Genomic DNA, 27581 nt, shown 5'->3' on the forward strand with positions numbered 1-27581 from the left:
TCAAAACTATTACTGAGTAAATAATCAGTTGCATTATACAATTCAATTTAATAAAGAAGTAGAACTCATGCAAATGAATATACATTGTAGCAATGGAAATCCCTGTTATCATTCCTTATATGAAGTTTACAAAAGGAACTTATGGCTTCAAACCACCTGACAATGTGTTTTGAATAGTCATTTTTAAGATTCATCGAGATGACATGGCTAGAAGTTAATCCTTTAGAAGCCAGGAATTTTTAATTTTAATCTTTCAAAGATTTGTTTTGTAATTTTGAAAGCAGTTAGTGGATTAATTTGACACATGGATAATGGTATAACTTCATAATTAATTGATGTTAAACAGTTCTGAAGTAAGAACACAAAACTATTAAGAATATTTGAGGTGGAGATAATTAAATAATTACTGACTGATGGAAATACAATTAATAATCAATCACTATGAAATGCAAATTATTATTGAAAAGTATTTTCCCATTTTCCTCCCTTGAGCATTGAGGCTGGCGTAAGCATTGAAGAACTTCAGCATTCAGATCTGCTGGAGCGGTTTTCCTGAAATCTACTATGTGTGTAAGGAAATCCAACAGAAGTTCTCCATTTTCATTTCCTTCAATGAAACACTCTGTGATATCAAAGATAGAAGAAAGCTCATAGATATGATACTTCATTCTCATTTCATCAAGGACTTTGTGGACATCAAGAAAAAGGCAACTGCTGAGAAACCGGGATCCAGCTTTTCTCCAAAGTGAATGATAGCCACCGTCATCTGGTAATAATAATATTTGAAATATATTTGTGAAAACATTCTTATTTAATTTGAATTATGATACTACAAAATTCCTCTGTAAATTATTTATTTGTCTCAATAGCATTCAGGGGACAGTTATAGTCATGAAGTGAAAATAATAAATGCTGGAGATCACAGTGGATCAGACAGCATCCATGGAGAGAGAGCAAGTTAACATTTTGAGTCTAGATGAAAAGCATAGTATCATGAAGTATGGTTTAACTGTGGAAAAGGTGCAACTAAATTTGTTAGTTGGGGTAGGGTAACCATGGTGTGACAACAGAACTGGCTCAAGTAAATTAGAATTAAACATTGGCACACAAAAATGTAACAGAATAATAGGATCCATTTATAGAGGAGATAGTTTCAGTAAAGGCAAAATATATTCCTACAAGGGTAAAAACAATGACTGCAGATGCTGGAAACCAGATTCTAGATTAGAGTGGTGCTGGAAAAGCACAGCAGTTCAGGCAGCATCCAAGGAGCAGGAAAATCGATGTTTCAACCAAAAGCCCTTCATCAGGAATATTCCTGATCAAGGGCTTTTGTCCGAAATGTCGATTTTCCTGCTCCTCGGACGCTGCCTGAACTGCTCCGCTTTTCCCGCACCAATCTAATCTAGAGCCTATTCCTACAAGGGGGAAAGCAACTCAAGCAAATCCAGAGCTCCCTATTTGGCAAAAGAGAAATCAAGCAACATGAAATAGAAAAGCGTGTATATAATAGATGCCATGTGGACAGTACAATTGAGAAACAAACTGAATATAAAAGGGTTAGATGGGAAATGATTTTAAAAAGGTAAGCAAAGAGAGTTTGAATATATTGACAGCTAAGAAAGCAAGGTATCCAAAAGTCTTCCACAGGGATGTGACATTGGAAGAGTTGTAAAAGTAGGAAATGAATGATTTTAGATGTTACACATGAAGGCAGAAGACATGACTGGGATAACAAAAGAGTACTTTTTACTTGTCATTAGTAAGGAGGAAGTTGCTTCTCAAATCAGTATGAAAGGAAATATTCAGACACTAGATGGGCTAAAAATAAATGAAAGTGAAGTATTGGATAACTTGACTGAAGTTGGTAAGTTACTTGGATCAATGTTAATGCAGTTGGTGACATTGAGACAAGTAGGAGCTGAGATATTGATGGTATCTTTCCATTCCTCCTTAAATAAAGGTCTAGTACCAGAGGATTGGAGAATTGCAAATCATAAATTCTTATTCAAAACATGATGTAAAGAAAATCCCCAAAACCACAGGCCAATCAATTTAACAGCAGAACAAAGGCTTTTGGAAACATTAATTTGGGTCAAAATTAGCAGTCACTTGGACAAATGTAAATTAATTTCTCTGAACCAAAAGGCCTACGCTCAAGTCCCACATGTTCATGAGGTGCATCATAACATACCAAGACAGGCTGATTAAAAACATAATACAGAATCGCGAAAATTTGGAGGAAAGAAATTAAGCCATTCAGGCCATCAAAGGTTGCTCCTCACATTCCAATTCCATTCTTTATAACCTGCATTCATTAATATTCTTTGCTTACAAGAATATAATTAATCTTCAGAAATAAATGTTGATTCTGCATCAATCAACATATTTTCTTTATTCATTCACTGGCTGGGCTTGCATTTATTGCTCATTCCTCATTGCTCAGAGGGCAGGTAAGTGCCAACCACTTTGGTGTGGGTCAGGACTCACATGCAGGCCAGATCAGGTAAGGATGGCAGTTTCCTTCCCTAAAGGTTTTTCCAACAATCGTCACCATTAGCACCTTAATTCCAGTTTTTTTTCTACTGAATTTAAATTCTATTACTTGCTATGTCCCAGTTTGAACCCAGGTCCACAGGACACTATTTGATTCTCCAGATTAGTTGACCAGCAGTAATATCACGAGGCTGTCACCTCATCATATTTGAGCAGTGAATTCTGCATTCTATATCCACCAATTGTTCATTTCCTAAAATGCTGACCATTTTCTTTATATGTGGCCTCTCATAAACACTTTATGGGTGAAAATATTCCATGTATTTTTAAACAATCTTGCAGACATCTAACAGATTTCTGCTGCTCAGCTGCAGTGACAAAAGTACGAACATCTGAAGTCTTTACTTCAAATGTATATCCCTCATCACTACCGTTGTTGGCCTTGCATGACTTAGCTTGTGGAGAAAACTTCAGGAAGTAAACTAGCATTTGTTGAAATATTGGATGCAGTGGGCATTGCTCAAAGAATTTCTATAGCACTCTTGGGTGTCCCTGAAAAACAGTTTACATTCCACTGAAGTATTAGTATTCTGGTGATGATGACTGCTCTGTATAACAGGAGTTTTGCTGATTTACAGAGGTCTTTATTGTCAAACATTTATTGCTGTTGTTTGTTATATAATGAGCTTGCACAGATCACCCCGAATTAGATCTCTTCATCAATGGTGATCTTCTAAAAGATGTGGCTGCCAAGATCTGAGAAGTGCTCAAAATATTCAAGAGTCGCTACAATGTCATTAGGAAGAGGTCTATTTGGCTGACCTGTTGCAGGTTGACTTGAGTTTCATTTGGCAGCAATCAAGGAGAAGGCAAATCTTTTTTATGCAAAATATGCTAACTGGTTTATAAAAAAAATTTAGGGCAGAATTGATTACAAAAATGCAATCACCTGCATACAGCAAGTCATGTATATCTATGGTGATCAGTTTAGTGTTGTCATGGATGTCAAGTTAAACATTTGTACATGCAAATATACAGACATATAAATTAGGAGCAGAAATAGGTTGCTCAGCAACTTGGGCTTGCTCCAGCCATAGGATGTATGTAATTCAGGAGAACTTGTGTCAGGGTTACCCTGCTGTGGATAAAAACTTCAACTATTATCCTCATTCTTTAAGATAGTTGCAATTATTGCATTTCTTTGGTTATATGGAGGAAGTGGAAGGAGGGCGATCTTGTTATTTTTCTTCTCAAATGCATACAATGAATGCTGATGTCTTGCTCTGAGGAAAAGCCAGTTTTGAAGACTTCTTTTGGAGTATCATTGGTACCATTTTACTTGTTGATCTTTCTTGATTTTGTCATAGGATATTGAGGAGTGTAGTCTGGAGAGCATCAGCTACTTCTTGTGTATTCATAGTTGATGAGTTGTTCAAAATGATTTTGTTGAAGAATGGCATTCTCATCCTTCGGTTGAGAAATACAATCATGAGAGTAAAAGGGATTTTGCATATTTATATTAGACACTTGTGGCTTCAAAAAACCTTTGCTTGTTATGATGGTCAGCCTACCTCGGGCTTATCTTTTTCTCTACCATGTGAGCTTTAGCATCAAGATTTGTCTTTTGGGAGCAGTTTTGAGCTTTTTGAATGCTATTTATTTGATTTGACACATTAAGTCTCTCTGAAAGGCCTGATGTCTGTTTATTTTTGTTGGGAGACCTCATATTTCAGTATTTTTTTTTCAACAAACCAATCCAAGCAATATGGATAGCCCAATGCTGTGGGTATAACAATCTAGTCCAGTTGATTTTATCTTATCTCATTATTCTAGAGTTGATGTTGATGTGTGACAATCGAGGTTGGTTGAGTTGCACTTCGAACCTCTTTCTGTAACTGGGTTGCTTTTGGGGCTGAGACATTGTGTTTCTTCCTTTTGAAAATTAGTAACTGGTGAAAATAACCTCGTTGATAATGTGGGCATTCAGAATTGAGCAATATAGGGACAGATAAAGACGAACAGATAAAAATGCTGGCAGTACTCCAGGTAGGGAAGTTACCGCACCCATCTGAGATGCATCCTAGTTTGCTGAGAGAGGTAAGTGAAAAAATTGTGGAGCCATTGATAAAAATTTTCCAGAACTCTCTGAACACAGAACTAGTCCCACGGTACTGGAGGAGTGTAAATGTGGAGCCATTGTTTAAGAAAAGGAACAAAGGATAATCCAGGAAACTGCAGATCTGTCAGCTTGACAGCAATAGTGTGAAAACTGATGGAAATTATAATTTGGGATACGTACATACACTTGGAGAAAAATAAGTTAATAGTGGACAGTTAGCGTAGCTTTGACATGGGCAGGTCATATCTGACAAGCTTAATTAAGTTTTTTGACAAGGTGACACAGTCAGTGGATGAAAATATTGCAATGGATGATATATATTTGGATTTTCATTTGATATTGTGCCACATGGCGGGTTGTTTAGCAAATTAGAAATGTGTGCAATTGATGGGTCCTAGGCATTATGGTCTAGAATTGGTTAAAAGATAAGAAACTGAGGGTGGTTATAGATGTAAATAGAATCATAGCATCGTGCAGCACAGAAACAGACCCTTCGGTCCAACCAATCCATGCTGAACATAATCCCAAACTAAACTAGTCCCACCTGTCTGTTCCTGGTTCATATCTTTCCAAACCTTACCTATTCTTGTACCTAGAGGAGAAAGGACTGCAGATGCTGGAAATCAGAGCTGAAAATGTGTTGCTGGAAAAGCGCAGCAGGTCAGGCAGCATCCAAAGAGCAGGAGAATCGACATTTCGGGCATGAGCCCTTCTTCTTTCCTGAAGAAGGGCTCATGCCCGAAACGTCGATTCTCCTGCTCTTTGGATGCTGCCTGACCTGCTGCGCTTTTCCAGCAACACATTTTCAGTTCTATTCATGTACCTATCCAAATGACTTTTAAATATTGTAATTGTATCCACACCGACCACTTCCTCAGGAAGTTCATTCCACATGTGAACCACCGTCTGGGTAAAACAAAACATTGCCTCTCATGTCTTTTTTAAATCTCTCTCCTCTCACCTTAAACATGTGCCCCCAGTCTTGAACTCCCCTGTCATAGGGAAAAGACAGCTATCAACAATTCTATTTGTACCCCTCATTATTTAATAAACTTTTATCAGATTGCCTTTCAACATCCTATGTTCCAGTTAAAAATGTCCTAGCCTATTCAGCCTTTCTTTATAACTCAAACCTTTCACACCCAGCAATACCCCTGAGAAATCTCTTCTGAACCCCCTCCAATGAGATAATATCCTTCCTGTAACTGGGCAACCAGAACTGGACACAGTATTCCAGAAAAGCCCTCACCAATATCCTGTACGACCTCAACATGATTTCCCAACTCCTCTCCTCGAACAGGCGAGCAGTGAAGGTAAGCATACCAAATGCCCTTTTAACCACCCTATATGTGATGCAAACTTCAAAGCATTATGTACCTGCACCCCTATGTCTCACTGCTCTACAACACTAACCAAGATCCTTCCATTATTGTATAAGCCCTATCCTTGTTTCTTGTTACAAATTGTAATACTTCACATTTATCTAGATTGAGCTCCATCTGCCATTTGATCAAGATCTCTTTGTAATCTTAAAAAGAATTTTCTTCACTGTCTACTATGCCACCAATTTTGGTGTTGTCTGCAAATTTACTAACCATACCTTCTGTATTCTCATCCAAATCATTTATATAAATGCCAAACAAAAGAGGACCCTGATCCCTGTGGAATGCTGCTAGTAACAGGCTTTTAGGAAGAAAAGCAGCCCTCCACCACCATTCTCTGTCTCCGACCAACATATCCAACTGGCAAGCTCACTGTGAATCCTATTTGATTTGACTTTACTAAGTTGACTGCCATGTTGAAGCTTGGTGCTCCACAGGGATTGGCATTGGGACTTTTGCTTTTTCTGATCAATGTAAACAATTTGTAGATGGCTGTTGCGGGCTAAGTCTCTAAATGTACTGATGATATTAAGATGTGGAGAATAATGGATTATGAGAAAGACACTGAGCGACTTCAGAGATACAAGGAAAAATTAGAGAAAGTTGGCTTATTTTCTTTGGAACAGAGAAGATCAAAAAGTGATCTCATTGAGATGTTCAAATTCATAAACAATTTTGACAAGGTAAGGAAGGATATTCTGTTTCCTTCAGTTGGTATGTCAGCAACTAAGGGTAACGATTTCAAGATTTTTAGCAAGGAAACTAGGAATGAGATGAGGAGAAACTTCTTTACTCAGAGTTGTTAGTAATTGAAATGCACTATCTAGGAGAATGCAACTTAAAAAAAAGGGTTTTGTGATTTACACATGAAAGAAGTGAAACTATCACTGTATTCTAACAGATGAAAGGCTTAACAGACAATCAATTTTTCAATGTATAATTTCAGTTACATCACACTGCAAATTTTTGCTATAAATTCTGTGTTACGATTGACCCCTCCGCAATCACCTGATGAAGAAGCGTCGCTCCAAAAGCTAGTGTGCTTCCAATTAAACCTGTTGGACTATAACCTGGTGTTGTGTAATTTTTAACTATCTAGGAGAGTTGTGAAGGTGGATTCTATTGGAAGTTTCAAAATAGAGGTGGATAGATATTTGAAAGTGATGAAATAGAAGGATACAGAGATAGGATTAGAGAATGGCACAAGCTAGGTTACTCTTTTGGGAGCCAGTTCAGTCATGATTGGTCAAACAACCTCCTTCTATACTGTAAAATTCCATAAGTCCAGAAAATTTGAGCCTCTGGAAGTAGATTTGCTCGCTGAGCTAGAAGGTTCCTTTCCAGACGTTTCATCACCCTACTAGGTAACATCTTCAGGTGGCCTCCGGGCAAAGTACTGCTGATGATTCCTGCTTTCTATTTATATGTTTGGGTTTCTTTGGGTTGGGGATGCTATTTCCGGTGGTGATGTCATTTCTTGTTCTTTTTCTCAGGGGATGGTTGATGGGGCCTAATTCAATGTCAATAAACACATCGAGTTAGACCCATCTACCACCCCCTGAGAAAAATAACAGGAAATGACATCACCACAGGAAATGGCATCACCAATCCAAAGAAACCCAAATATATAAATAGAAAGCAAGAATTATCAGCAGTCTCCACCTGGAGGTCCTCTGAAGATGTTACTTAGTAGGGTGACAAAACGTCTGGAAATGAAGCTTCCAGCTCAGCGAGAAAACCTACATCCACAACCTCAACCTGATCTACAAGTCTTCTCAAACATTTGAGCCCTGCAATGCCTTAATGCGAGGTGGATAGTCAATGCCATTTGGACAAGTTGATAGTCCATCCAGCAGGCAATAGTCCTCCAGCTGGATTGAGTGATAGAAACATCATTTAGAACTTTGATCCAGTCAATAACATAATCCACAAAGTATCAACACTTTGATCTTGGGTGCTTCCAAGTGTTTTGTGTTTGACCTTCAGGTGGGAAAAAAGTTTGTTAAAATGAGACAATGCTGAGGATTCTTTGTCAGCAAGAGAATTCCATTTACATAAATATTTCCTACTCCATTTGCCCAATGCTTCCACTCCAGACATGAATGTTGTCGTCAACCCTGGCAAGAAAAATTCCCAGAAGAAAATATTCTTCTTTTTGGATGGCCATGAGGACTTCATCAAAGTCAGAATGGAACTTTTCCTGAACAGGTTTACTAGAGTCAAGGGTCAGAACATAAGCACTGATGAAGGTGACATCTTGTTTAGAGCTGAGCTGTTGTTGAAATGCAATGGGTCTTTCATTTACACAGCTGAACACTTCTGACAGTACAGGTACGATCTTATTCCAGACAGTAAAACTAAATATGTGAGCACAAGGGTTACTGTCAACCTGACTTTCCAGTACAAGTTATATCCCTCTGTTTGTTCCTTCATTATACCTACCTGGAAAGATATATTTCACTGAGGTCAGCATGGTCTTTCAGAGTTTTAATAGCTCAGCTTAAATGACTGTAACTGTTCCTCGAGACAATCAGCACATGAGTGTTCTAATACTCCAAGTTGAAAATTTTTAAATGTTTTTCTTTGCCTACAAAGATGTGATTTCACAAGATGTTGCTCCTCAGCCAGATAAAAATAGGGTAGCCTAATTTTAAGATATCTTTTCCAGCCCCATCCTCTCTTGGGGTAAGCAGAGGGAGCAAGGACAACTCTGTCCCAATTCAGGTGTTTAATGGCTTTCATATTTCTATCCCATGTACGTGTCATCTTTACTGGGAACTCGAAAATTCAAAACTTTATCCTCACTATCTGTTCTCCACTGCCACAGGGATTGTCAAATGAATCCTGGCAGAAGCGCTTACATGGCTTTATTCATTATGGGAACCTTGGCACATGTAATTGTTCAGACAATCTTGATGGGTTAGAATACTTGGAATCCCTACAGTATAGAATCAGGCCATTTGGCCTAACAAGTCCATACAGACCCTTGGAACATTAACTCACCCAGACCCGGATGGGGAGAATGTGCAAACTCCACATAAAGAGTCACATGAGGCTGCAATCAAACCCGGGTCTCTGGTGCTGTGAGGCAGCAGTACTAGCCACTGAACCACCGTGCTGCTCCCACTGAATCACCATGCCACCTCCAATTGTTGCCCAATTCTCAGTGAGATGTCAAACCATGATGTTTGGGACCATCTTATGGCTGTAGCTTTCCTTCTTCCATCTTCACAAATCATGAGATCCATAGTCTTCCTTTTTCTGTTCTGCCATTAACAATATCTCTTCATGTAAAGTAACCCATGCTATGTTCTGTTTTCAACATCATCCATACAATCTTTAGATTCTTAAGGCCAGTTAACATTTTATATCTAATAACCATATCAATGACCAGCCATTGTCTGTTTCCTGCCATCTAGCTAACTCATTAAGTACAATACAATTTTTACATTGCTTCACGTGCCGCTAGTGTACTTCCAAAGAAATCATACTGAACTTGAAATACTAACTCTGTTTCTCTCTCCACAGACAGACTACTGAGTTTCTCCAGTACTTACTGTTTTATTTTGTGCATTTATAGTCTTTTTCAACATGTACCAGGATGTATCAATCTAAATATCAGGAGGCGAATGGATAAATGAATAAAATATTAGATTATATTTTCCTTGTTGAATTTCAATTAATGCAGAGTCCTTATATTTGCATATCAGAAAAATTAGACAGCCACTTACCTGCAGTTTGTACTATTAGAAGTTTGCCATTAGTTTCCAGAAGGCTGTGAAAATACGTGATGGTATCGTGCAAACTTTCTACATAATACAACATCTAGACAAGAAAATTTGAGGTCAGAAATGCAAATATATTTTCATTTAAGCTGCTTTTATTTTAAAATTAATTATGATACTTTCCTCAGTGTTTAAAGACACTGGATTTGAAATTTTGGTGTGATCAACGTGGAATCATGTGCAATTTGGAAAGCCCAAAGATGGGGCAGGGAGTTTACTTCTGCCAAAATTGACCTTTGCTGCCTCTGTTCTGCTACTTGCATGTAATGAGGAGCATGAATGAATTTATTTTTGCCACAAACAATTATATTTGTGTGAGTTCTGCATACTGTGGGAATTACCTCTAGTACTGATATGAGGCCTTAAGATACTGTGTTCTAACGTAGCCTTTGAAAAATCTCTCAATCCTAAACTCTTGGTAATGAATGGCAAGTGAAGTTGACAACACTGTCACAAATCTTCTGAAGGAGTTGAAGATTTTCTAGATTCCATTTCAGACTTTCTCAGTTCATTAGAGCGGCACGGTGGCTCAGTGGTTAGCACTGCTGCCTCATAGCACCAGGGTCCCAGGTTCAATTTCAGTCTCGGGAGACTGTCTGTGTGGAGTTTGCACATTCTCCCCGGGTCTGCGTGGGTTTCCTCCCACAGTCCAAAGATGTGCTGGTCAGGTAAATTGGCCATGCTAAATTGCCCATAGGTTAGGTGTGTTAGTCAGAGGGAAATGGGTCTGGGTGGGTTACTCTTCGGAGGGTTGGTGTGGACTGGTTGGACCGAAGGGCCTGTTTCCACACTGTAGGGAATCTAATCTAATCATTGTAGCATTACTCTGATAGTCCAGTCTTCTGCCAGACAAGGAATCAGCTCTGGCTAAAGTGAGACTGCAGATGCTGAAGATTAGAATCGAGAGTGTGGTGCTGAGCAATCAGCCTGGTAGGGTATTTTATTGGCTGTCCTCCAAATAAGGACGCAGAATGTCAGGATAGATTATTCTGAGCTTTTGCGAGCTTCCTACCTTTTGACAATATCTGCAAATAGGGTGAAATCTCACCGAATCTTCAATAAAAGTGGATTTTAGCCAAAACTCCCCAGAACTATTTGAAATCATGGTGATGTTGGGTGCCTGGACACCTCATATATAAAGCATTTAGTCATGGCCAAACTGAAAGGCTCATCCCTATTTATGGGAGATATTTTTGCAGTAAGATTGGATGTTCCAGCACACCCTCCTGCCTCTCTTTTACACATGGTGGATTACAAAAGCAGTATACAGTGTACACTAACTCCAGCATGGGCTGAGGACCATAATAGGGCTTATTTGTATGACTGGATATTTCCATGGATGATTTTAGGAGAAAGATCCCCAATAAAACTGTTTTTTTCCAATCTCAACAAAAGGTTGTTTCAAAGCACGTTAAAATGCTCCTAAAATTAAAGTGCACTACAACCCAATTAATATACTGTAATTCAGTTCTAGTTTGCGAGTCTCATTGCTCTTAAAACAGATAAATGTTTATTTAATTCTTCATCTCCCGTAAAAAGGAAGAAATAAGTATTTTTGTGTTAACATACTCCAGCTATAAAACCATCTCACGTTTTAGACCTTAACATCCATAACGAACTTGGACTGTAATTAAGAAATTAGATATCAAGACAATTATCTCAAATAAATATTAAACTATGGTTCAGTGGTTTTGTAACCAAATAATGCACATGGAGTTCAAGAAGTTGGAATGTATGAGAAAATTGATATTATATATTAAAAATTGAATAACATAGTCCAAATGTATTTCCTTCTTAATTTTCCCAGTTAATCTGAAGGTCTTAATGATGCCTTGGGATATAGAAAAATGAGAGGGGATCTTATTTAAACATACAAGATTCTTAGGGGACTTGGCAGGTTTGAGTTGGAAGGTAGGAAATTCTAGGAGCAGAGGGCATAATCTCAGAGTAAGCAGTCACCCTTTTAAGACAGAGATGAGGAGAAATCTCTTCTTTCAGACGTAGTGAATCTGTGGAATTATTTATTATGGAAAGGTTGTGTCATTAAAAATATTTAAGGCGGAGATAGTCAGATGTTTAATCAGTAAGCAAATCAAAGGTTATGAGCACAAGAAAGAAAGTGACTTTGAGGATTATCTGATTAACCATGATCTCATTGGATGGCAGAACAGAATTGATGGGCTGAATTGACTATTTCTGGTTCTATGTCTTATGGTCGTAGTTTTATTGGTTCATGAATGTGAAGTGGTGACCTCCTGGCCTGGCATAGCGCCCTCCCTGCCTGCTGTAGTACTCTTCCAGAGCAGTCTCCCTGCGTGACAGGGCAGCCTCACCCAGCGTGGCATCCTCTCAACCCGGCATGGCTTTCTTGGTCTGACATAGTGGTTAAAAGTGATGTCCCAGCCTCATGATCCTCAAGGTGAGATGCAGTGTAGTCTGGAGCCAGGATCTGGTGCAACCTGAAGGTTAGGTGGAGGCATAGATGGGTTGGAGACCCACTGTTCCAGGTGTCTTTTTCTGCAATGCTGAACATTTTATTTCTGTATTTTACAAGATCTTGTAACTAGGTATCTTTGTACTTAAGATGGTGCTATAGGAGGTGGCATATAAACTTGTCACTATACTCATTGAGTATATGTGACAAAAAAGCTAACACAATATGGTAGATGTTCACAGGCATTACTTGTTATCAAGTTACCCACTTGCCCATTTGGTATCTGAAGTGTTAGGCAGATCAAAGATGAGGAATTATGTGCCTAACTATGATATCAAAAAGAATGTTATTTCTAAAGACTAAGAGACATGTACAGCAATTAGTGTTTGGACACTGAAGGGCATGTTTTGATATTTGCTTAGGACTGCCTTCACAACCAGCCCTAATGCCTCCCCTCTCTGCAACTTGTTAAGTTATTTTTTAGCTGCTGTTACCTCAATCATGTGAATGAAATCAAATTTTTTACTTTCATTCCTTTTCTTGTTTTGCTTTTCATATTCTCCTGAGGTCATCTGGTTCCAGGTGAAGGAAATATTTGGACCTGGATTCCATTCTTTCACAAGTGCTGGAACACAGAAATAGAATTGCAAGGAAACTTTTTAATAAACTGAATTGAGAAATAATAACAGCTATGTATCTAGCTTCCAGATGTTTGGTTTAGAAACATTTCATTATTTTCTGCTTTTTGAAGAAGGCATTGATAAGTTAAATGTAGCATTGGTAAATCAAACAGAATTTGAAGTCCTTTGCACTTCATAGTGTCGCATCTGCTGTTGAAAAACATGACCTACTTTGATAAACTATGCATATTATCAATCAATGCATATAGTAAAACTGCTGGAATGTCTTGGAAGTTACATAAATAGATTTTAAATAGATCAACATATTGAATAAGGTAAACATTGTGCAAAAATGTTGCCCAACAGAAATTCTTTTGCTAATTCAGCTGAGAATTGGTAAAAGGTTTTCCCAAGATCTGAGATAGCCACTGTCAGTTTCTACAAATATGTCTGTGTCAATTCATTGAAAGAGCCATACAATTCACCTTACTCCTGAGTTAGATTCCTTTCCTCTTCTATTGTGTTTGTTACTTTAACTGTTGAGCACACAACCATCAATTACAATTAGCCAACCAGCTCTCTGTCTTTAATGAAGTCATGTTATGCAATCCAACATGTACACTCAGTGAAAGCAACATTATGATTCTGTATGATTATATAATTATTGTAGATGGGTTCAAAAGTCACAGTAAGAGCTCAAACACAGTGCTTCACAAATTGTAGAAAACAGTGAGTTACTCAAAAACAGTTCTACCAAATCCTTCTTTGATCTCTATATTCTATGCATACTAATACCAAATTGCAATATATTTTTAAAAAACAGTCAATTTCAGAAAATATGAAGCCAAGAATATATATTTATATCTTCAATCTCTCTCATTAATTCAATAACTGTGATATAAAAATTTGGCAGTGGGAATATAATGTGGAAGAGTGAGGTTTGAACTTTGGCAGGAAAAATAGAAGACAGGAATATTATTAAAATGAAGAAAGTCTGCAGAAAGCAGCAGCACCTAAGAATTTGGGAGTCATAGAATCCCTACAATGTGGAAGCAGGCCATTTAGTCCATCGAGTCCACAACAACTGTCTGAAGAGCATCCTACCCCATCCCCATAACCTTGCATTTCCCATGGCTAATCTACCTAACCTGCACATCCCTAGACACTATGGACAATTTAGATGGAAGTGGGTACTGCAGATGCTGGAGATTAGCGTCTAGATTAGAGTGGTGCTGGAAAAGCACATCAGGTCAGGCAGCATCCGAGGAGCAGGAAAATGGAAGTTTTGGGAAAAAGCCCTTCAGCATGACTAATCAACCTAACTTGCACACCTTTGGACTGTGGGAGGAAACCCACACAGACGTGGGAGACTGTGCAAAATTCACACAGACAACCATCTGAGGCTAGAATTGGACCCAGGTCTCCAGTACAGGGAGTCAGTAGTGCTAACCACTGGGTAGTAACAATGACTGCAGATGCTGGAAACCAGATTCTGGATTAGTGGTGCTGGAAGAACACGCTAACCACTGAGCCACCTTGCCATCTCATGCAAGCTCTTGTGCATTAATCACAAAATTAAACTGGATACAAATTCAGTGAGGAAGGCAAAATGAATATGGCTCTTTATTTCAAAGAATGAGTGCTGGTGTAGAGGGATTGTCTTATGATGAAAGATTAAACAGGTTGAGATTCTACCAACTGGAGTTTAAAAAATATGAGGCAATCTCATTGAGACATATAAGATTCTTAAGGGGTTTGACAGGTAGATACTGAGAGGATGTTTCCCCTTATGGGACAGTCTAAGACCAGAAGACATAGATTCAGAATTAAAGGATGCCAATTTAAGGCTGAGATGAAGAGGAATTTCTTCTCTCAGAGGATAGTGAGTCTTAGGAACTCCTTGCCATTGACAACTGCGGGCAGACTCCTAGTGTGTATTTAAGGCAGACAAAGATCAATTCTTGATCAATTGGGAAAAAAGGGTTATAGGGAAAAGACAGGAAACTGGATGCGAGGATTTGGGATCAGCCAAAATCCTATTGAATAGCAGCAAAGGCTTGCAGCACCAAATGGCCTCATCCTCTTCCTATTTCGCATAATCTTGTGGTCTTCTGGAATGGAAAATAATAATATGGACATGTTGCTGAAATTGTACAAGACTCTCATCAGACCACAGCTGGAGTACTGTGAACAGTTTATCCCCTTATCTAAGGAAAGACATGTTAGAATTTGAAGCAGTCCAGAGAAGGCCGACTAGATTGATCTCAGATATGGAGGGATTTTCTTTTGATGATAGGTCAAGTAGGTTAGGCGTGTGCTCATTGGAGTTTAGAAGAATGAGAGGGGAACCTTATTAAAACATTTAAAGTTCTCAGGGAGCTTGATACTAAAGGTGTAACCATGTTGCTGAAAATGGTTATCCATCATCTTCATATTCGTTAGTAATAGCAACTAACTAATATTTTCATTTGAGAGGATAGTGATATCTCAACCACCCACACCCACAAGGGAGCCATATCCCTTGCTGTCCAAAGGGAAAGAACAGAAAAATAAAAGCGGAAATGCTTGCAAATAAACATTTTTGGTGTAGCTAAGATCCATCTTGAGACGTTCTAAACCAGTAATTGTCATTTGTACATTTTCCAGGTTTCCCCTCTGGATCCCCAGCAAAAACATCCGTTGCCAGTGCACCAATCTGAAATCAAATGCCCAATTGTGGTGTTATGCGGGAAGCAGCCTTAATTATTTCAGAATAAAATTTCTGCTCCCATCTGGGAGGAAACACTGGTCAAGACAACTGCTAGGCAGATTGGCTGGCAGCTCTGTTATCTCAGCAGTGCTAGGTTCAAGCAGTAGCTGCAGCTGGGACTATATCCTGTCCCCACAAAGGAAGAGTAATGGAGAGAATGGACTTAAAAGTAATTCTGCTATTTTGGGCAGGTATAGCTGGCAGACCCTAGCATGGGTTGGGTTTGCGGAGACTGGATTTCATAGACTGGGGAGGATTATAAGATGGATGTAGGGCTATTAGCTCTGAGGGGTACAAAGAAAACTCCAGGGATTATATCCTTTTTTTGCCAGCCAGCAGCCAGTGCACTGAAAGTTGCCAGTCCACCTGCCTTGACTCTGCTGTCCTCTGTCACACCTTAAGTAGAGGAATGAATGGAATATGGTCATTACTTGGTCATTATAACAGGTCAGAGACAGGAAACAAAGATAAGGGGTCGATAAGTAGATGGTAGGAAGGTCACCAGTTTATTTTGCACCTAACTCTGTCCTTCAAATAAGCTGTAAAATCCATAATTCTGACCGGAAGATCAAAGGATAAATTAATACCTCACACATAACATTTACCACCTGAGAATGTTTTAATTAATTACCTTTATATTTAGAAATGTGTTGAGGATTAGGTTCCACCACCTCATTATGAATGAAAAAGCCTGGATGTTTGGACTGAATTTTGCCAAGTATTTCAAGGTCCATTTTACCTGAATGGAAAAGTAGAAAACAATTGAATGTTTCATTCTTTTAAGTCATTATAACATATGTTCATTAGGAATAAGTGTATAAGTTTCACTTTTTCTTTTAAATTGTCACATTATTTTGACATTTCCCTTTTAAATCAATTTTCACTCAATGGTTATGTTTTTTTTGGCAAAAACATGCGCATCCAGTTGTATTTTCATTGAATAATGCAATTAGATCACAAGTCCATAGCTTGATTTCACATAATCAAGTAAGAATAATATAATCAATTGGCTTACTCATCTTAGATAGAAAAAATAATCATGGGGAATGTTGGGCATATACTATTAAATGAGTAGAAGAGGTAGTTAAAGGTGATAAGGAATGGCCTACAATATATGCAGACTCCTTTCTCACACAAAAGTTCAAAAGTTCAACCTGAGTGATACTGGTAGGGAATGAACCAGAGCAGATGAGAGAGGTTAAAAAGTAACGACATACATCATTAATAATGGTCATAATTTATACTTTAAGAATATAATAAAGAAAAGCATAAATATGACAAAAAAAGGTTAATCGACTTCAAAGCTGATTTTTCAAGGTTAAAAGAGTTTGAGGAAGTAAGTTCAACAACTCTCTGGCAAACAACGATATTGAACAACATTGAAAAATACTTTTAAGATGTTCAACAAGTGTTGGAAAATTCATTGTGTTAAATGGAAAAACAATCTGTACAATGCTGAGACTCCATGGATGAATAATTATTTAAGAGAACAATTGAGAGCCTGGAACTGCAGAGATAGCAATGAATAATTATAAAACAGAATGCTAAAAGATTAGGAGTAATGTAAAAAGGAATTATGAAAGCAAAGAACAATGAAATTACATTGCCAGGCAACTTAAGACAAGATACTAAATATACTAAAGATACTAAAATATTTTTATAGGTACATCAAAAGTGGAGAAAAGCTATGATGAGAATATGATTATTAAGAAAGAGAATAATAGCACAGGTAAGAATAGAGATGGTAGATATAAAAAATTCATAAGATTATTTACTACAAAGGTGGAACAATAATGGGACATTGAATGAACAAAGCAAAATAAGATATTGGAGATCCTTGGTTCTGTTCTTCCATTTAGCTTTTATTTTCTTTCACCATGATAAATTACTAGGGCCTGAAATCTCATTAGGTTTTGCATGTAAATTATTTTTAAGAAGGGATGCATCGAAAAATATACTCAAATTCAAAGAGGTTCAAGACACTGCTCTGGCGAGTTTGCATTCACACATTTTGAAAGAAACAAAGGAAAAATTAATTGAGACATAACTACATATTTATAATCACACATTATAGAGGTGCAATGTCAGACTGACAGAATTAAATGTAGTACCTGAATTTAGGAAGTTAAACAGAACCTACCTCGGGAATTATCGATCAGTCAATTAGCAATAGTATAAGAAAAATAATGAAATTCTTCCTAATGGAAAGAATAAAAGAACGTCTAGAAATCAGAAATGGATTCCAAAAAAGAAATCTTGTTTTGTAAATATGATGATGATGTTTTGAGATTTTTGCTTTAATTCCTGGTAAAATATAGTACGGAAGGAAGTCATGTTATGATTTGCTTTAACTCCTGTTTGACGACAAGCTTCTGTCGCTTAGTTATTATAAAAATAGTGAGTTCCAAACTAAGACTTACTGAGAGGAAAGCGTAAAATGTTTGCATCATTAAAAAAACATAGCAAAAGCAATCAATTTAACATTCAAAATCTGAGCCTTTGTTGGAATGAGAGAGAAAGGGAGAGATTGAGCAACGAATCCTGCAGCTCGTCTAATCAGCAGAGTGTACAAAGCAAAAGTGAGGACTGCAGATGCTGGAAACCGGAGTTTAGATCAGAGTGGTGCTGGAAAAGCACAGCAGGTCAGGCAGTGTCCGAGGAGCAGGAAACCAGATAAATTTGGTGGGGTGGGAGGGAGTGGGGGAGGGCAGAAGTAGCAAAGAGTACAATAGGTGAAAAGGGGTGGGGATGGAGGTGGTAGGTCAGAGGGGGAGGGTGGAGCGGATAGGTGGAAACGAAGGTTGGCAGGTAGGACAGGTCATGAGGACAGTGCTGCGCTGGAAGGTTGGAACTGGGGTAAGTTGGGGGGAGGGGAAATGAGGAAACTGTTGAAGTTCACATTGATGCCCTGGGGTTGAAGTGTTGCGAGGAGGAAGATGAGGCGTTCTTCCTCCAGGCGTCAGGTGGCAAGGGAGTAACGGTGGAGGAGGCCCAGCACCTGCATGTCTTCGGCAGAGTGGGAGGAGGAGTTGAAATTTTGGGCCATGGGGCGGTGGGGTTGATTGTTGCAGGTGTCCTGGAAATGTTCCCTGAAGCGGAGTGTATAAGGCTGTGACTTATTAGGCAAAAATGTGAGAGGACACATCGTCTCTAGTCGAAGTGGTGGATTCTGTGGAAATGGAAGAAATCCAAAAGATTTATTTTGCCATTGCCAAGTGAGGATACAATCAACTGAGTGGGTGTTAATGCTGGTCTTCAGTTTGTAACTCCTCCAAAAACTAGGAGAAGTGTCTTTGAGAGTCATTTAATGTCATGGCTTAGCAGACCAGAGATCAGCAAACTCAGTCGAAGCTGACAATGATGTTAAATCAGTTCTTGTAGAACCTGTGATTCTGCACATAGCACATAGTGAAGTACAACTACAATGTGGGATTTATGGTCGTGCTGAAAACTAAAAAAAAGGAGATATCAATTCTGTACTTTGGAGTATCAGTTGCCTACTCAGTAGTGCTTAGACAATGTTTCCTTTAGTTATTTTGTTTCAGTGAAAATCTTGAAATGTGGAAACATGTCATTGAATATTTTCAATCATCATTGGAAATTAAAGATTCTTGTTTAAAGTTATTGGTCTCTATCTGCACAACTTTTAATTGTTTTGAGAATTGCATGAGAGAGTAGACAATGTTAATGCAGTTGATGTAATTTATTTGAATTTTCAAAAGGTAATTGATAAAGTGCCCCATAAAAGACTGATTATTAAGGGCAGAGAATGTGGAGTTGGGGATATGTGGATTGCCTTAAAAGCAGAAAATGAAACAAGCAAGTAGAGGACAATTATTCAAAGTGGCAGAGTGTAGAAACTGCTGTTTCATAAGAACCAAAACAGAGCTGACACCAAACTGAAGAAAATAGTCGACACCAATAAGGAATGCACTAAGTAGCATGTGACAAATAATAAACATGCAGCATAGGCAAACAAAATTCAACACTGATAAATGTGAGTTAGCACATGATGGTAGTGAGATATTTTAGTCTGTGGAAGTTTGACATCTTCATGAGGAAGAGGAACAAAAGGATTTTGCAGTAATAATACATAAATTATTAAAACTTGCACTACAATTTATCAAGTCCATTAAAAAAAGAAAAACCAAACAGTAGACTTGTATTTTGAGGAATATAATTGAAAAGTAGAGAAATTATGCAAAGCTTGTATCGAAATTTGTTTATGTCATGGATGAGGTACTTTGGGCAATTCTAATCACCAAATTATTATAATGGCAGCAACACCCAGGAGAAAGTGCAGACAGGATTTATAAGGATGAAATGTGAAATATATTCGTATACATTAAAAAAAGATGAGATTCCCTACAGTATGGAAACAGACCCTTTAACCCAAGCCGACGCTCCAAAGAGTAATCCACTGAGACCCATTTCCCTCTGACTAATGCACCCAACACTCTGGGCAATTGAACATAGCCAATTCACCTGACCCACACATCTTTGGACTATAGGAGAAAACCCACGCAGACACAGGGAGAACATAAAAACTCCACACAGACAGTCACCCAAGGCTGCAATCAAACCTGGGACCCTGGTGCTGTGATGCAGCAGTGCTAACCACTGAGCCACCGTGCCACCCCATGGTGGGTATTGTTTTGTTATTCTTTTGAAAACAGGATGAGGAATGAACTAAAGATGGTCTTTAAGAATATGAAAGATTTTGATATAATGGATGCAGAGAGAATGCCTCCCTTATAAATATAAATCATCAATATAAGACAGTTCCTAAGAAATCCAATACGGAATTCAGAGTCAACATCTTTATCCAATGACTGGTAAGATTGTGGAACCAAATCCTTCTGCTTATTGAATAATTTGGTCCTTCACTAACTAGCAGTGATGTTCTTGAACATGGAAACTGCTGAGTAGATGTGAAATATCTCTTTCGTGCAGCCAGAAAGTTGGAGAGTTACCCTGGACAAAGGGAGATGACTGTAATTGTTAGAGGTTGATCACTGGGGTATCCCCTAAAGGGAAGATTCAAAACTGTCCTAGGCCCAGTCTTCTTCAGTTATTTCATCAATGATGTTTCTCTACATCCAAGTATGGGAATGTTTGCTGATGATTGGACAATGTTCATCACTATTCACTACACCTCAGTCATGAAAGCAGTCTGTGTCCCTTAGTAAGACCTGAACAACATCCAGGTTTGGACTGATAAATGGCAAATAACATTCACACCATATACCTTTGCAGATATTTCCTCACCAGTCTGGGCTGTTTCAGGCAAGAGGTTCACAAAGGTCAGTGGAGGTACTGAATCTTTTAATGAGCCTTTGAGGGCATCCTAGTATTATCTTCTCTTCCCTCATTATAAATGCTTATGTGCTAGATTTGTTCATGTGGTGAGCTTATCTTAGAAATCTTGCTTCAGGAATGCAGATGATATGGCCCATGTTTTGCAAACTTATTGATAGTAAACAGCGCTTTGATATTGGCCTAAGAGAGGATCCTAACATTGGAGCAATCACCTTGCTGTTAGATATGCCAGGTTTTGAGGAAACATCACTGCTGATATTTCTCTAAGGATTTATGGTTAAGGATTTATCTGCTGTGCACTGTGATGTCACTGAAACATACAGAAAAAAAACTGTTCTGTGGACCACAAACTTCGTGGCAAGTATGAGGACTTTGTCATTCTCTCATATCTTTCCTTAAATGTGTCAATTATAGATCAGGTACCAGGAAATCCTCAACAGCAGAAGAGAGTGTCATTCTACCATATTCCAGGCAGACACAAGATAAACAGATGTTTCTGTAGCTAGACGTACAAATGCATAAATTTCTTTCACCAAGTAGGTAGCATCATTGCATGAACTGAAGGCTGGGCTCCATGTCACATTGAAGAGTATTGGTATGGCGTGGTAGCTGATGTGACTTGATATGCTAATAATCTGCCATGGTCACACAGTGATACATGAGTTAGCTCCTCTAGCCTAAGAATGAGATACAGGTCACATTGTACTGCAGCATTCAATTACCTTTTATTTTAGCATCTAATATCTACATATGTATATTACAATCTCAAGTATTGGAGTGCCTCATCTCAAGCTAAGCAGTTCGAATGTTTGCAGTACCCCTATCACAGCATATCATGCTGCAAGAGGATAGAACTCAGCAAGATGGAAACTGAGAGCTTTGTGACTATTAAGTCACACACCACAATATAGTTATAATATCATGAGCATGTCACTAAAAGGTATATCACATGTCTGGTGCAAGGTGTAACAGACCAGGGTCAGGAACTTTGGTGACATTTTAGCAGCTATGGCTAATTAATAAGCTGCCACCAGAATGGACTTTCAATTGAAGAGAGTGGCCGGGCTCCCAGACATACCAGGGCAACCAAAGGGTCATCGGTTGCACTGGCCAAGGTGACCTTTGCTAAAGATGCAGAAATAAAAGGAACTTTCAAACTGAGGTAAACATTTTTTATGTATGACGTTGGGGCCAGGACAATAGTTAGGTCCCAGCAATCAGAGATGCAGCATTCAGCAGCAGCAAAATAGTCTACTGGGATAGTTATTGCTGCTTTAAGTTTTTCTGTGCCCTGGAGTGGACATAAAGGACCAGGCTGACTATTAAGCAGACTGGAAAGTTGCCAAAGTTAATTTGGTAGGCTCCACATGTGAGGAAGTACTAGCATCATCAAAAGTGGACACTTATTTGGTGTAATTGTCCTCCTGGCAGACATTCACAGGAAGGGGTTTACTGCCACTGAAAACACCTAATGTTGCTGGAAAAACGTGGGCTCCCTCATGATGCATTGTGCCACTAGTTCACGAAGTCTCCCGCTTCCTGATTTTCCACCAAGGACTCATAAAATCCAGCTCAGAATTCTTGAGGTGATTGCTTGACCGAGAAGCCTAACCTTGATGGGTGGTCAATGAGAAAGTAAAGGTTAAACTTAACCCAGCTGCTGTTATTCTGCTGCTGTAACTTCACAGGAACTACCTTTCAAATCAGCATCAGCAGTCAGCCTTGTAGCCACTGGAACATCACTAAACACTTTCAGATGACAAACACGTGCCTCTTCACCTCAAAAGATAAACATGAGATCTCTACTGGAGGAGCTTTGGATCCGATATCTCAGGAAGGATGTACTGGTCCTGGAGCGTATTCAGAGGAGATTCACAAGCATAGTCCCAGGAATGAACTGCTTAACATATGAGGAATGTTTGAGGGCTCTGGGTCTATACTCAATGGAATTTAGGAGGCTGAGGGGGATCTAATTGAAACTTACAGAATACTGAATGGTCTGGACAGAGTGGATGTTCTCATTGTTTGGAGAGACTAGGATCCAAGGGCACAGCTTTAGAGTAAAGGAAAGACCCTTTTGAAAAGAGATAAGGAGAAAGGTCTTTGGCCAGAAAGTGGTGAACCTATGGAATTCACTGCCACAGAAGGCTCTGGAGGCCAGGCCATTGAATATATATATAAGACGGAGATCAAAAGGTTCTTGATTGTTAAGGCGATCAAGATTTACAGGGAGAAAGTGGCAGAATGGGGTTGAGAAACTTATCAACCATAATTGAATGGTGGAGCAGACCCTCTGAGCTGAATGGCCTAATTTCTGCTCCTATGTCTTATGGTCTCATGAGGATTGTGTAAATTATGCTGCACCTAAGTTCCAAGACAGTGCAGTTTCAGAGCTGAAGGTTTATTACCTCCTTCAACTGCAGCTCTTCCATCACCCTTGAGTTATATTTCATACACACCTCTGCAACAGATGGGACTTGAACCCAGGCCTGCTGTTCCAGAAGTAAGGACTTTACCACAAGACAAAAGTGAGGACTGCAGATTCTGAAGATTAGAGTCAAAAGTGTGGTGCTGGAAAAGCACAGCAGGTCAGGCAGCATCCGAGGAGCAGGAGAATCGACATTTCGGGCAAATTCGTTCAGGCCTGGTGAAGGGTTTTTGCCTGCTCCTCGGATGCTGCCTGACCTGCTGTGCTTTTCCAGCACCACACTCTCGACTCTTTACCACAAAAGCCCTTCCATCTCATTTGAAGGTCCTGTGAGAGATAAAAGACTATCATTGATGTAGGAAATGTATGTACATTTTATATGGTGGATGTTGTGACACTTTGTTCAGTGGTTACATCTATTCAGTAGGAATGAATGATATGTGGCAACTGAAACAGGACACAACCAACTGGAGACCCCTAAATCTATCCCACTATGAACGAGAATTTTGGATGAACTTTTGCCCATAGAATCAAATTTTGTACCAAATTGTGCAGAAAGAGGTTTTGTAGAAGTATGAAGCTAATAGGACTATTTCATTTATTGTGTATTTACAGCAATTTCTGTTTAGAATTCAAAATTGAGTTCACCTTGCTTGTCACCTCTGTGCAATCTTTATTTAGCATGTTGTGGGTAATATTTACTATTTTATATTAAGTCACAGTTTCATTCACAAGTTTTTGATGATCATGGAAGTTGTAATTGGCATGACCAAAATTAGACATCAGCTTGAAATTATCGGGGAGAAATACTTTTTTTTCCAATATGGCAACAATATGATACAAGACAAATCCAAGTGTGTAATATTTTCTTATTGACAGCATAATATAGAACATCCATTAGTACTCCACGCCTAAACCATTTTCTTAAGTTTCAGTGATAAATTTGTATTTGATTAAATATCCTGTAGGAATATAAAATGTATGAATCATGAATACAATGCTTCATGATGAGAAACAGAATAATGGCAAATTGTAAGACATACCTGAACCACTTCCCACTCCCAGGACATTAAGACTGGAGCCTCCTTTTTTCCCAATGCTGTAAGAAAAGAAAGGTTTTAAAATGAAATGTCATGAAGCAACTCAAATGGCATTTGGAACATCACTAATTTAGAACTATCTAAAATTTTACATGCAGAAGTTTGGAATTTAATTTCATTTTTATTTGCAAAATACATTTCATTCTAATTTTATCTGCAAATCAGCCATTGTGAAAAAAAAGACTTCAATAAAGAACCTAAAGGCCTAGATTTGCAGTAGTAATGAAGGTAAACCTCCTTGCAGTTAAATGCAGAATCATGAGTTTCAATGCTTGACCAAAGGCTGACTGCTGAGTCACCTTTTGAATTTATTAGAAATGATTGAGCAAGATCTTTCAGAAGTCAATGTTTGCTATCCTATCATCTGAGGTAACACTTGGTAATCCATAAACCCTCTCTATTCCATCCCGCACCCCCCACTCCCCCAATTAAGTCATATGAACCCTGGATCTATTTACTGCTCTGAGGAGTGTTAATTGGCTGGAGACAGAACAGCCACCCTCAGGTGGGTAGAGGCGCCCCCTCATCATCAGTGGCAGCAGGAACCAAAGTTGGGACTAATTATAAAAAATTCCACTGACTGTACATCCTGGAGCCTATGAAAAACTAAGGTGGAGGGATTCTCATTGCTGTGAAGGAGGTAGAGCCCAGGTGGAGGACCAAGTGTAGACTGTTGCTTCAGGAGTTGGATAAACTCATGAGCCAAGGAGCAGGACGACATGCCAACTGGCTAAGGGGAGGATACACGCGTAGTTATCTGTAAACTGGAAGTTCTAGTCAGTGCTGTTCAATAAATTTGAATGAACTTTTCAAGTGAACTAAATCTATGCTACGTAATCTGTTAGTTTACCAAAAACCACAAGGAAACACAATAGGAAAGGGAAGGGAAGGATGGAAGGGGCAGGCAGACTGTGGGAATGAGAGGGGTGCCTCATGTGTAAAGGGAACCCTTGAGAGTGATGGCCCCTTCATTCCATCCATAGATAGTCAACTTAATAATGTACAAATAGTCAATATCCTGAACCCTTCACTGTCTTCCAGACATAATCTGTCATTCAGGTGGGTGTAGATCAAGTCATTAGACTCAATGGTTTGGAGAATGGATCCTGACAGAAAAGGAGACTGCACATGCTGTGTAATCTAAGTTAAACAATGGACAGGCAGTGGGGACTCCATATATGTTGTGACCATATGTGGTAACTGGCAATGTCCATGTGATAACCAAGTTACCCTTTGCGTTTAAAGAAACTGCTTTCCAAGAGTCAATCAGTCCGATCAGAAAGATGTATTAATAACTCCAAGATCCCACAGCTTCCTTTTTTCTCTCTAGGCATTGTGCAAGCTCTGCCTAATCTGACCAGTTAAAAAGCATACCATGTCTTTAATGTAAATCAAGTGATCCATGAGAGGAAAATTGAGTCCTGAAGCAGCGCGCCTTACCTCGGTGCAGCTAAATGTCTGGCAGAACAGACTGGAGGCTTGGAGCAGAGTGGTCCTGCTTTTGAAATGGAGCCTGGCATGGGTGGTCAGACCACATGCTCACTGAGCTGCTGTAATGTAATATCGATTTGAAATTCTTTACTGGACTGTAACATCAATCCTTTAACCATGCTATAACTATCTTACTTCTAATTTATTTCTAGACACTAAGTAATGCTACTATTTTCCTTTTATTCCTCTTTTGTATCCAAAATTTGTACTTAGGTAAGTGTAATTAAGATAGTGCTGTTAGAGGCAGCCATTGTAAAAACTTTTCACTGTATTGGAGTACACATGACAATAAAGGATATTCCATTCAATTCTAATTGTGCTGGGGAAACAATAGGAGGCTTATTGCACTGTTGCAAGTATTTACAGATGACATGGATCTCATCCACTGAGCGAAAGTGATTGTTAGGAGCACACTAGACTCAGATCTGTCACCTACCAGCTTGTAATTTACTCTGCCCAAGACCATGTAACATTATCACAGTGAGCGATGCTTACTGCAGTCAATCATGTGTTAATCACTTCAGAAACTTTCAGACCTATACACATGACTGGGTACAATAAATACTACTTACTTTTCTTTTGAAACATAAAAGAAAATCTGTCTGTGTGCCTTTTACAATCACAAGACTTAAAAACAGTTAAACACTCACTGAATTGGTGTTATGTTAAACAATAACACATTGCAGTCAATCGAGAGGTGGATAGAGAGTGGAACTATTCTAGTCTCTTCTCCTGGGTATAACCATAAAGCAATTCTTTAGTGAACATCCCTCCTTTTTTCTTTGCTCTTGTGCTGCCAGTTTCTAGTCTTTACCTTGTTCCTCTTCCTTCAGCCACAACATCAGAGCAGTCATCAAATTCAATGATGTTTTGGCAATATTTTTCCAGGTGGTCCTGATCAAAATCCCAGTGTTGATTCAGCCAAATATCTTTACTTTCAGCACTACTAGGCAACACAAAACTATTTAAGTAGCATCCTGATGGTGTTAGTTGGTGTACAATTAATGCTCTATATACTAAAGCTTTTACAAGTTGTACTTTGAGGTCAAATTCTGCTTGATAGGGACAGCCTGTGAATGCTCTGCTAGGTTTAAGTGCATTATATAAATTTTAGTAGCAGTTGTTATATGAATACTGCAGTCTGTAGGTACCGTATTTTGACAAGATGCTAAAACCAAGGAATGACTTGCCCTCTCACAAAATGCAATTGTCTAAATAAAAGCAACAGCTTATTCTGTGTTTTGGACAATATTGAGCTCTCAAACATTATCAAAAACAAGGTTGAGTATAAATAGGTCAGCATTGTGGACCTATAGCTCTGCTCAGCAAAGATTAAGAGAACCATTGGGATTGCAAACACTCAACACATTTAGTCAATGATCCCAATAAACCCATAATAGGTAACTTAATCCATTGAAGAAAGAGCGAGGGTTTGTTACTAGCTCAATGGGCACTATTGCAGATCAATTGTAGGGAAGTTAAAGAAGTAGTCTCCTTAATTTACCACAGTAGGAGCAGGAATTAGATCTTTGATGTTGACGTTATTCTGTACTATGCCAGCCAACTTACCAAACTGATTCTCATTAGATGCCACTTTTTGGGTCGTCCCAGGCAATAACGTAGATGGCTATCAATAAAAGACAACTTGAGTAGTTCTG

At 38.7% G+C, this 27581-nt stretch overlaps 1 protein-coding gene across 2 annotated transcripts; it reads right to left on the reverse strand.

Moving 5' to 3' along the window:
* Positions 1–27581, reverse strand: LOC132817405 (histamine N-methyltransferase-like). Of its 2 annotated transcripts, XM_060827836.1 has the most exons (6): positions 27493–27581; positions 24376–24431; positions 16217–16324; positions 12711–12841; positions 9729–9822; positions 1–766 (listed from the first exon to the last, which is right to left on the reverse strand). In XM_060827836.1, the coding sequence occupies exons 3-6, from the start codon at positions 16317–16319 to the stop codon at positions 426–428; spliced, it is 669 nt and encodes a 222-aa protein (XP_060683819.1). In that variant the 5' UTR covers positions 16320–16324; positions 24376–24431; positions 27493–27581; the 3' UTR covers positions 1–425. The 2 variants fall into 2 exon arrangements, with proteins under 2 accessions (XP_060683819.1, XP_060683818.1); XM_060827835.1 differs by lacking the exons at positions 24376–24431; positions 27493–27581 and adding an exon at positions 17726–17806 and having other exon boundaries at positions 2–766.

Source organism: Hemiscyllium ocellatum, chromosome 7 (genome assembly GCF_020745735.1).
Source record: "Hemiscyllium ocellatum isolate sHemOce1 chromosome 7, sHemOce1.pat.X.cur, whole genome shotgun sequence".
Classification (NCBI taxonomy): domain Eukaryota; kingdom Metazoa; phylum Chordata; class Chondrichthyes; order Orectolobiformes; family Hemiscylliidae; genus Hemiscyllium; species Hemiscyllium ocellatum.

Bases quoted from the DNA above. Each gene is read 5' to 3' on its own strand.
- LOC132817405 (XM_060827836.1), bottom strand. From the start codon at position 16,319: ATGGACCTTGAAATACTTGGCAAAATTCAGTCCAAACATCCAGGCTTT. The intron at 9,823-12,710 runs GTAACAGCAGCT...TTTCTTGTCTAG, and splicing joins ATTTCATTCACATGATTGAG to ATGTTGTATTATGTAGAAAG. The intron at 767-9,728 runs GTAAGTGGCTGT...TATTATTACCAG, and splicing joins TCTAATAGTACAAACTGCAG to ATGACGGTGGCTATCATTCA.